The 11,003-nt window shown below is 42.2% G+C and overlaps 1 protein-coding gene across 1 annotated transcript; it reads left to right on the top strand.

The window, feature by feature from the left end:
• The first annotated feature begins 754 nt into the window (after positions 1 to 754).
• Positions 755 to 9,552, top strand: LOC142652442 (protein kinase C delta type-like). The gene is made up of 11 exons (XM_075828082.1): positions 755 to 1,307; positions 2,424 to 2,530; positions 3,838 to 4,008; positions 4,192 to 4,283; positions 4,407 to 4,469; positions 4,796 to 4,934; positions 5,027 to 5,212; positions 5,608 to 5,736; positions 5,937 to 6,167; positions 8,019 to 8,245; positions 9,344 to 9,552. Exons 1-9 carry the CDS (start codon positions 782 to 784, stop codon positions 6,072 to 6,074), a joined length of 1,551 nt encoding a protein of 516 aa, XP_075684197.1. The 5' UTR covers positions 755 to 781; the 3' UTR covers positions 6,075 to 6,167; positions 8,019 to 8,245; positions 9,344 to 9,552.
• Positions 9,553 to 11,003: the final 1,451 nt, after the last annotated feature.

The raw sequence follows: 11,003 nt of genomic DNA, 5'->3' as shown, positions 1-11,003 counted from the left end.
TAATACCAAAGTCCAAGACAAGAGCCTGAAGGATCAACACAACAGAATAAAAATCTTCATAAAACCTAAACATTAATGCATTTAGCCTTAATTTTCAATATACTGTAACACACCAGGACCGAAGAGATCATATGACCATTCAGCAATCTTAATAGTAGGAGCGAACATGAAAACTAAGTCGACATACTACATACTTATTATTATTATTAGTTTCCAATGATAAAGGGAAAGTTATCTTCATACAGAACAATTTCACAAAACATCAATAAGCAGAGAGAAACCTGATAGAAATAATTTTATGTACAGTATAAATGTGTCAAATAATGTAGATACAATTTATACAAAGTATATAAAATCAGCTCAAAGGGGTTGTATGACATTACAGAAAACATGGCTGCTTTCTAAAAGAAACAGCGCCACCCCTGCCCATGGGTTGAGTCTGGTATTGCTGCTCCCCATTTACTGAATTAACAGCTAATGCAGGATTCCTATCAGTAGAATTCCCTGCAATCAACTGGTGTCTGAGGGACCAACCTAAAGGATTAGGGAGCAGGAAAACCGGGGTTTATACTGTATGATAAAATCAGGTCCTGCAAACAGGCAGCTCATCTGGTTGCTGATGATGGCATGTTCTTTTATGATGTCATGCGGAATCCAATGACTCCATGTTCCTTTATGACATCACGTTGCGGCTGGCTGAAGGGAGAAGGAAAGCAAAAATCCTTTGTGTTTCTTCACCGACTAGAGTGAGGAGGCGATTTTTTTGCTGTTCTTAGCGAACATGAGACATAACAAAAAAAGAAAGCGTGATAAACAAGAGGTGAGGAGTAGTAGGGAGAGTGAGGAAGAACAGCCACCTCAGAAGAGAAAGGTTCTTGATACCATCTTAGAAAAGGAACCTATTGAGAATGAGGAGCCCCCCATGACATTAGCTGGGCTTCCAGTGGAGGCATCAGACTACATCAATAAGAAGGGGAAAAGGAGTAGGAAGAGGAATAACAGAAAGAGAGATCGGACCTCTTACAAGAAGGGAGGAGAGAAATATGAAAACTCAAATCCTAAAATTGACATCCTAAAGAGAACCCAAGACAGCGATGGGGAAAGTAACATCCTGAAGAGAAAGAGAGAGAAGGACCTGGAGAGGAGCCCAACATCTGCCAGCTACTGCCCTACAGGAAAGGGGTATAGATTGCTGCTCAAAACACCAGAAAAGCTCCTCACATCCGGGATCGACCATCTGTCCAATAGCAGGACTGCCAAGAGACAGAAAACTCTTTCTGAAAGTCAAAGGAGCAAATTGGAAACAGGTAGGAGCTGTCAGTAAATACATCAAAGTAGAAGTGATGACTTAATACTATGTTTCCAATTATTAGAAGCTTAGATGAGGGATGGGATGGTAACCAGACTTTAGCCAAATATTAAATAAGCCCTAAGGTTCAGTTCACACTGCATTTGTTTGCACCGATTTAGATAATGAATTGGCACCAAAAAAATATGGCCCAAATCTCCTTCCACTGATTTCAATGAGAGATAGAGGCTTTTTTTTTCTGGGCGTTCTGTCTCTGCTCGTGGAAAAAACAAAGCGTCATACTTTGTCTTGGAGTAATCTCTGCTTCTAAACCTCCATTGAAATCAATGGGAAACAGAAAAAAAATACACCATTCGTTTGGAATAGTTTTTGATCAAAATCGCCCCCCCCCCCCCAAGTTTTTGCTATTTGCTAAATAAAAAAAAAACTTTAAAAAAAAATCATGACAAAAACTGTGTCCAAAAACGCGTGCATTTCAAGATCTGCCTCCCCAGATGGAAAATAACCCCTGTTCCACCCAAAACCTAAAAATGTTGGTGTAAACCCAGTTATTCCCAATTCTGGGCTACACTCCCCTTCATGCTGCATTCATGAGGCCCCAGGAAGATGAGATATGGAAAGCTGTTTGCAAGGTCCTCACACTACAGAGATGTTTAGAAGTCACTTTGCCTTCGGGGTGATGTCTAGCTTCATCCTGATGTAAAACAAACATGTATAGTTGACTAAGGCTATGTTTAGAGGCAAATCCGACGTGGATTTCTAAAATCTGTGGAAGAATTCCATGTCTGGCACTTGAATTTCTGTTGCGGATGTGCCAGCGGAATCACACGGATAAGCACATTGTAATTCAATGGGGCTAATCCGCTGCTTTTATGTGCGGTATCCGCGCAAATAACGAGAATGCTGCAGATTTAAAAATCTGAAGCGAAGTCATTATTCTGCTTTCAATTTTTTTCCGCTGCATTTGAATGGAAAATAAAATTCCCCATTTCCTTGTTTGAATGCGGAATATCAGCGGATGTGATGAGGGGCATTCTGCGCGTAAATCTTTATCAGATTCTGAACGTGTGAACATGGCCTAAGAGTTTCTAACACTGATTTATTTTCTTTCAAGGAGAAAGTGAGACCCAACCATCGGATACCATAGATATAGTGGCAGCTCCTGTCAGTTTGTCAGATTTTACCTTCTATAAGGTGCTTGGAATAGGTAGTTATGGAAAGGTAAGTGTTCACTTCACAATTCACCGATGATACAACAAAGCCCCATTCACACTAGTGCTCACACAGCTCATACTATGTTATTCATCCTCTATAAGCCGGCTACAAAGTAGCACAAAACTGCACATTTTCTGAAAAGTAATCCGCAGCGTAATACAGTAGCAGCAGAGTGGATGGCATGTGAACAAATCTTATCCACACGCTGCGTATATGATAACTAGAAAAAAACACTCAGAAATTGACCTTCGGTGCAGTTTTTTAATCCGCAGTATGTCAATTGTATTTGTTTAATCGTTGCAATTTTTGTGGCGGAAAATCTGCGATTCCACCACAAAAATCTCAACTCAAAAAGAATAAAATCTTATACTTACCCAGAATTCTGTGCTCCTTTGTCCAGGTCGGTTTTCTGGGACGACGTTTCATCCCATGTGAACTGACCGCTAAAGCCAGTCACAGGCTGCAGCGGTCACATGGAATGAAACGTCATCCCTGGAGGCCGGGCTGTAGGACGACAGAGGGACACACACGTCGTCACATGGCTACGGGTCAGTATAAAACGTTCTTATTTTTTTTTTTTCTTATGTGCAGTTTTCCGCAGTGGACATTTCAGCCGAAAAACGTCACCACAATTTGGTGCGGTTTTTCGGCCGGAGTTCCCTGTGGCAAACAGGGCGGATACGCTGTGTGCTTTTACGCAGCGTATTCACACAGTGTGGTTTTGCCCCCTGCAAAAACGCATGTGGTTTTTTTACGTGATTTGCTGTGTCCTTACAATTAGCCGGAAAACGTCATCAAATACGCATGCGCTTTTGCACTGCGGTTTTCTGCCATACAGAAAAATGTCAAAACCACACCCTATTAATACACTCTAATGTCCAAGATTAGAAAAACATGGCTGCTTTCTTCAAAAAACAGCACCACACCCATGCATAGGTTATGTCTGGTATTGCTACGCAGATCCATTGGAGTGAATGGGGCAGAGCTGCAATACCACACACACAACCTGTAGACAGATGTGGTGCTGTTTTTGGAAGAAAGCAGCCATGTTTTTTTTTTTATATCTTGCATAAACCCTTTAAGACAGAATTCAAAACTGGGGTGATACATTCTGCACTACAATAACGTGCACTATTTTATGGTAGTGTGAACAAGGTCAAACAATATGGACTATTGAAGAGCAAATGTGGGTAGAAGAGAGGTATTATGGGAGCTATGAGGGTGAATATCCCCCAACCCATACTTCTGCCTTCTTCTCGTTTAGGTTCTGTGTTAGAGAAACGCAATGTCCTAGACATAACTCTCTTTTTCAGGTAATGCTGGCTTCACATCCGTCCAGCAGGCAACAGCTTGCCGTGAAAATTGTGAAGAAAAGGCTATTACTAGAGGACTCCAGAGAATCCGTCCTCATAGAGCGTCAGGCCCTGGAGATCACTGAACACAGCCGGCTCTTCACCCATGCCTTTGCGACTTTCCAAACTGAGGTAGGAGTCTTCCTCTTTTCACCATGGACCTCCACATCCGGCATATCAGGATTCAATTTTAAGTAGATTCCTCCTAGTCCGCTTGTGATAAGCTGTTTTTTCTAGATTTGCCCATTTAATAGGCTGCCAGAACGGGTAGCGTTGGCATCATGCCCTGTATTTAAATTTCTGTCTTTTCTACAGGATTATGTGTTTTTTGCCATGGAGTATATCACTGGAGGAGAACTCCGTGATTTCATCAGTCGGAGAGCTCCTTGTGACATCGCCACCACCAGGTAATGTGCAATGTGGGTCATTTATTCATCATTTCTCCCACTGTACAGCAGACGTTTGATTTTTAGCTTTTATAAACTTTGCTGTTTAATGATGATGGTAAATGTTTTCTTCTTTCTATTTAGATTTATTTCGGCTGAAATTATCTGCGGTTTGCAGTATCTGCACTCAAGGGGCGTTATACACAGGTATTTAAATAACATAATAATATGAGAAGGATAATCAGTGTTATAATAGCTGCTGTTATCTGACAGGGGTTACACTTGCGGCTCTTGCACGCAGCCATATAACGGCTCGCTTTGTACGGAACCATAATAGGGCTTTTACTGTACCTCCATATACTTTCAGTTTTATACAGAGGTATGGCCTGCTCCATCAAACGCTGTACAAACAGCAGGACAAGGGAGAATTGCGTCTAGGGGAGAATATATCTGTACACACTGAGAAGGACACTCTGTGTAGTGATCCTTCCATGACTCTGCCACTTGCCAAATTCCCCCTTTATCCTTTGCAGAGATCTAAAACCGGAAAATATACTCATGGACAGCGCCGGTCACGTTAAGATCGCCGATTTTGGCCTGGCAGCAATAAACATCTTTGGCTCAAAAAAGATGACCGAGCATGCAGGGACTATAGGCTACATGGCTCCAGAGGTGAGAAATGGACGTCTCATTTTATCAGTATAGTGTTTACAACACATCCAGTTTATTCCGAACTTAATCCCTTCTCCCTGATGGTTCTACAGGTTCTGCTTATGAAGCCTTACAACGCCAACGTGGACTTCTTCTCCTTTGGAGTCATTATGTTTGAAATGGCTGTTGGACAATTTCCATTTTATGAGGGAAACAACCCTGCTAGGATCCTGCGTTCTATCCGCTGTCCCCGTTACCCTGAGAACCTGCATCCTCCTATAAGGAACATCCTAGAGGGGGTGAGTATACACACTCTTACAGGTCACAGAGAGCTGATATAATAGAATTTCACGGCAAAATAGTTTAAATCATGTGGCTAGGTATATAACGATATTTCTGTAAGGCTCTGTTTACACTTGCGTTGTAGTTACCATGTATAACGCATAGCCAGTACCGTCACACAATGGATACCACCAGTGCCCGATGTACCCCATTGTAAGTCAATGTAATCAGGCGCCGGTAATATCCATCATAAAATCTGTTGTTTCGATTGAAGGTAATTATATCGCTGCATGTGGCCCTATTCCGTCTAATATAGAGAGATACAGACAGATAGATGATAATATAAAATGCTGTCTGGATTACCTGATTAGTGTTTATCAATCAATTACAATTTCCTGTTATTTTTTTACAGCTCTTCTGTAATTCATCTAAGCAGCGTCAGGGGCTTTGTGACACCATAAGGCAACATCAATTCTTTGCAGAGATCAACTGGCCAGAACTGGAGGCAGGAAAAGCGTGCCCTCCATTTGAAATAGAACCAGTGAGTATATAGTATATAGGCAAGACAAGAAATTCTCCTGGCCAAACTTTTAAGCCGCCACATAGGGTTTGTATGTGTCCACTCAATGTCATAGAGAGGACGCAAAAGCTATGATTGTGCACAGATACGAACTACACTTCATACAATCAAAGCAGGTCCACTGTACATGATACAACTTATTTATATATCTTCTCTCCTAGACTCCAGTTGTGGAATATGATGAGACAACTCCACTAGATACCCTGCTGTCTGCTGAGGAAGCACAGAAACCCCCAATACCACCGGAGGACAAACAGCTATTCTGTGGCTTCTCCTACATAAGCCACAAGTGGAGATGACCGCAGAAGCAGCAATAAGTACCAGGCCGGGTCATGTCATCTCTTCCCAGTCTACAGGACAACTTTGCAACATTTTATCCACCCACAAAAAAGGTGAGTTCATCTAACTGAGCTACTGAGTAATGACCCCAGCCTTTCCCACACATCAAATCCCTAAAAACTGACTTGTAACTGGTTTACACAATTAAGGTTATGTTCACACTTGCATTCAGGGTTTCCGTTGTTCTGCCCTGTCATAGGAGCAAAACAACTAAATAAAACGGGTGTGCCGTAACTGCCGCAGCATGGACCCCACAGAATCCATTGACTTTAATGGGTTCCGTCAAGTTAATGGGTTCTGTTACGGTGTCCGTTCATTTTTCTACCAGAAAAAAACAGCGCAGCATGCTGATGCAGATGTGAACAGAGCCTAATTTACAAATACTTCTCTCTGGGCGAGGTCCTGGAGACAGGAATTGCGTGCTGTCCATTTGAAATAGAACCAGTTTGTTTAAGGGCAAGACAAGAATCTCCTAGCCAAAATTTCAAGCTCTCACTTAGGGTTTTTATGTGTCCACACAATGTCAGAGTGAGCACACAAGTTATGATCATACATAGATACTAACTATACTCAGGCCAGGATCACACACACACAGTTTCGATGCAGTTTTTGGTGCCTTTTTTTGCTCAGTTTTTCTAGCCAAGGCCAGAAGTGGATCCGAAAGGAAGGAAAGATATAAAGAAAAAACTGATGCATTTCCTTTCTTTTTGTGCCCACTTCTGTGTTTGGCTCAAAAAACCAAGCCAAAAACTAACAAAACTGCGTGTGTGATCCTAGATTTTTTTGCAGCCAGATGTCAGCTGAAAGTCAATAGTGAAATATTAAACGCTCTAAAACTTGCATTACTTTTTTAGGTGCCTTTTTTCTCTTTTTTTTTACCTCAGTGGCATTTTTTGCAAATTGCAGCAAGGGGTTGGTTTGGCATTTTTTTTCATGCAATTAGTTGCGTTTTCCACTCATAGAACATAGGGGTACTTTTCCTCATATGCGTCATTGTATGTAGCGTTTTTTATGTCTTTTGGGGTTTTTTTTCAGAATAAAGGTATGTGCACACACATTTTTTGCGGCCGTTTTTGGAGCTGTTTTTCTATAGAGTCAATGAAAAACGGCTCCCAAAACGGCTCAAGAAGTGACATGCACTTTTTTTTCGCGAGCGTCTTTTTACACGCCGTTTTCCGAAAATGAGGTGTAAAAAAATGACCCCTCAGAACACAATTCCGTCTTTCCCATTGAAATCAATGGGCAGATGTTTGTAGGCGTTCTGTTTCTGTTTTTTCAGGTATTTTTTAAGGCGTAAACGCTCCGAAATACACCTGAAAACACTCCGTGTGCACATACCCTAAATCGTGTTGCAAAGAGGACTTTTTTTAATCACATGGTTTGCAATAAGAGTTCTTGGATGCTTTTTTTTTTTTTTGCCCCATAAAATGGCCAGACAAAGTGTGTGTGAAGGAAGCCTTAAAAGCATTGTCCAGTCATAATAAATTAATAGCCTATCCTGCGAGGGCTGCTTCCCCTTCATTACAGTTGCTGCTCGTACTGTGAATTGCCGAGACTTGTAGCCAGAGTTCAGACTTGTAGCGAAAGTATTACAGCCTTGTCCCATTCACTTGAATGAGAGCAGGCTGTAGTACTGTGAATCGCCACTACAAGAGTGACGGCGATCCACAGTACGAACAGATAAAGATAGAAGGGAAATCAGCGATAGTACGAGCACCACGGTTGCTTATAAACAGCTGATCACCGGGTCTGCTGGTATTTTAACCCACACCGACCAGATATTGACAGCCTATACTGAGGAAAGGCCATTAATTCCTTGTGATTGGACAAACCCTTTAAGACATTCCAGGCAGTGATAGGTCCACTGTACATGATACATCTTATTTATGCATCTTCTCTCCTAGACTCCAGTTGTGGATTATACTGAGACAATTCCACTAGATGCCCTGCTGTCTGCTGAGGAATCATAGAAACCCCTAATACCACCGGGGGTCGAACAGCTATTCTGTGGCTTCTCCTACATAAGCCACAAGTGGAGATGACCGCAGGAGCAGCAATAAGTACCAGGCCGGGTCATCTGTTCCCGTTCTACAAAACAACATTACACCATCTTATCCATCCACACAAAAAGGTGAGTTCATCGGAGCTGCTGATTATTGACCCTAGCCATTCCCAGACAGGAAATCCCCAAAATCTGACCTGTTAGGATGGATTCACACATCGCGTATTTGTTGCAGATGTTGATGCAGATTTTTGAGCAAAAGCTAGAAGAGAATCGAGGAGGAAGTAGAAGTAGAAGCTCTTCCTTTATATTTCCCATTGCTTTTAAAACCACTTCTGGGTGAATCCAGTCTGAGACCACTCCCACACGGCAGTATTTAGGGTCAGTATTTGTATAAGTATTTGGTAGCCAAAATCAGGATTAAAACATAAACAGAGAAAAATATAATGTAAAGGTTTGTTTTTTACCGCTTTCCGTATTTTGGACCCACTCCTGGTTTTGGTTTACAAATACTGATGCAAAATACTGACCAAAATACTGCTGTGTGAAAGGGGCCTTATTTGTTTACAGAATTAATTATCAAAGACTTATCTTTCGGTGAGATCCTGCTAGAGTCATATCCACCATCCAATCCTCTTTACCTTGACTGAGAAGAGAACATGGGAGAAATAAGGGTGCAGTCACACGAAGCAGATTTTGTTGAAGACATTTTCTGCAATTGAAAATCAGTTACATTTACCTGAATGGAACTTGCAGAAATCCATGCACCTGCTGCAGAAACAACCACATTTAGTTGAATGGAACTGATTTTCAGTTGCAGAAATTTCTGCAACAAAATCTGTGGCGTGTGATTCCATCCTAGGGACGGGTTCACACGTATCATAAACACTGCAGAATTTCCTCAACAGATTTCATTGCGATGCTTTCTTCTGTTCAGGCCAGCCTCCTGGGATGATGTTTCATCCCATGTGACTGCTACAGCCAATCACAGGCTGCAGCGGTCACATTGGTTGCAGCGTCAGGACGCGTCGCTATGACATGGGATAAGTATAAGCTTCTTTTTTTTTTAACCAATGCATTGAGCACGGGAGATTCCAATTGAAAACCGCACCACAATTTGGTTCAGGAAAGGATGCGCTGTGCACTTTTATGCAGCTTATCTGCCCTGTATGAACATAGTCTTACACTGCTGGTTCATGACAAAACTTTTCTGCTTGTATTTTGTAGAGCGGAGAAATACCACCAAGACGTCTGAAGAGATTAGTGTGGCTGTTGAGAGAGTCCCTTTCCCGGAAGTGACGTGGTAGCACACAACCCACAAAATAATAAACCAAAATAAACACACAACACTGATTTTTTGGATAATAATGGCCACGATGTTTATTAAGGGTAACCAAATAAAGAATAATTAAAATATATAAATAACCATAAATTAAAATCACCAATAAAATTCCAGATTTGAATTAATAAAAGACCAAGTCCGCCCCTCTAATAAACAGACGACTGCTTGACCACGAAGAAACACGGTCTGACAGCTGACCTTTGTCCAATCAGCTGCTCTCCAGGAAACATCTGCCTGGAGATAGAAACCTCTGGAACCTGCTCGTACAACCTGTACAGCTTACATAGGGGTCGCTAATAAGGTAAGTACCATTCTAATACATATGGAAAAAAGGGAAAGGGGAAGAGAAATACACAACACCATATAAAATAACTGTCATTAACACATATTTTTGTGGTTCGTGCGACCATGTGTCCCCCAAGCTCATAGCTTAGGGGGCCCCTGACATTCTATTTAATTTGTCTATCATTGTGTCAGATGACACATATATTTTTATTTGTGTTTACCAGCAGCAATTTACAGGTCATATGCATCTTATATGTTATAGGGACAGCGTTTTAGTTTACAGCTTGGAATGCCCCTTTCCCCCTAATGCGCGTGCGTATTTTTAGTATGGAACTACATCATTATTTCATCCTCTCTGCACACGTGTGGCACAGGGAAACCATTCATTTATAAAATCACGGAAGGAGTTCCCTGTTATCCATGCGTAGATGGCTGTTTCAAGGAGATCTCCAAGTACTAATGTTGGGGATGTAGATCCGCATTGACCATGCGCAGAAATGCCGGCAAAATTAATGGCAATAGCTGTATAATGCTGGCCGTATAATGCTACATGTGGTACCAGTGGGGCTGCCAAATGACCAAGGGGTTGCCAGGTGCTCAAGGAGTTACCAGATGGGGGTTGCCAGACGCACCAGGGGTTGTCGGTTCGAGCCTAGTATGCTTCTTATAGCACGACTGGTGCTAATAAACGACCGAGGTGTTGCCAGACACCCAATGGATTTAACAGTACAAGCCTAGTGTGCTTCTTGAGGCATCACTAAGGCTGCCAAACAACTGACAGGTTGCCAGGTGCCCAAGGGGTCAGCAGATGCACCAGCCGTTGCAAACCTAGTGTGCTTCTTGTGGCACCACTCGGGCTGCCAAACGACCGAGGTGTTGCCATACGCCCGAGTGGCTGCCAGTGCAAGTGGAGTGTGCTACTTGTGGCACCTCTAAGTCTTCCAAACAAATGAGGGGTTAATTACCAGGCTCCCATGGGGTTTGCCAGATACCAAAGGAGTTGCTGATGCAAACCTAGACGAATTTAACGCTGTAAAGATCTACTAGATCATTGAGCAAATAGTTATTTATTCCTCACGCCTTGAGCGTCCTGTGATGCTGAATGGAGCGCTGCACACCATTTGGATACCATGGTTTTGTGAGTAGGCAACATACTACTGATCCAGCCAGAGCCAATCCTTTATCCTTCACATTGCAGCTTTGTTTAAGGTCACCTGATAAACCTTCAAAGGGGAAACACTGTTTGGACATCTGGTATAT

The sequence above is a fragment of the Rhinoderma darwinii genome, chromosome 5 (genome assembly GCF_050947455.1).
Source record: "Rhinoderma darwinii isolate aRhiDar2 chromosome 5, aRhiDar2.hap1, whole genome shotgun sequence".
In the NCBI taxonomy this organism is placed as follows: domain Eukaryota; kingdom Metazoa; phylum Chordata; class Amphibia; order Anura; family Rhinodermatidae; genus Rhinoderma; species Rhinoderma darwinii.
Note: the sequence above shows the minus strand (reverse complement) of the source record. Positions and strands in the feature narration are given on the sequence as shown.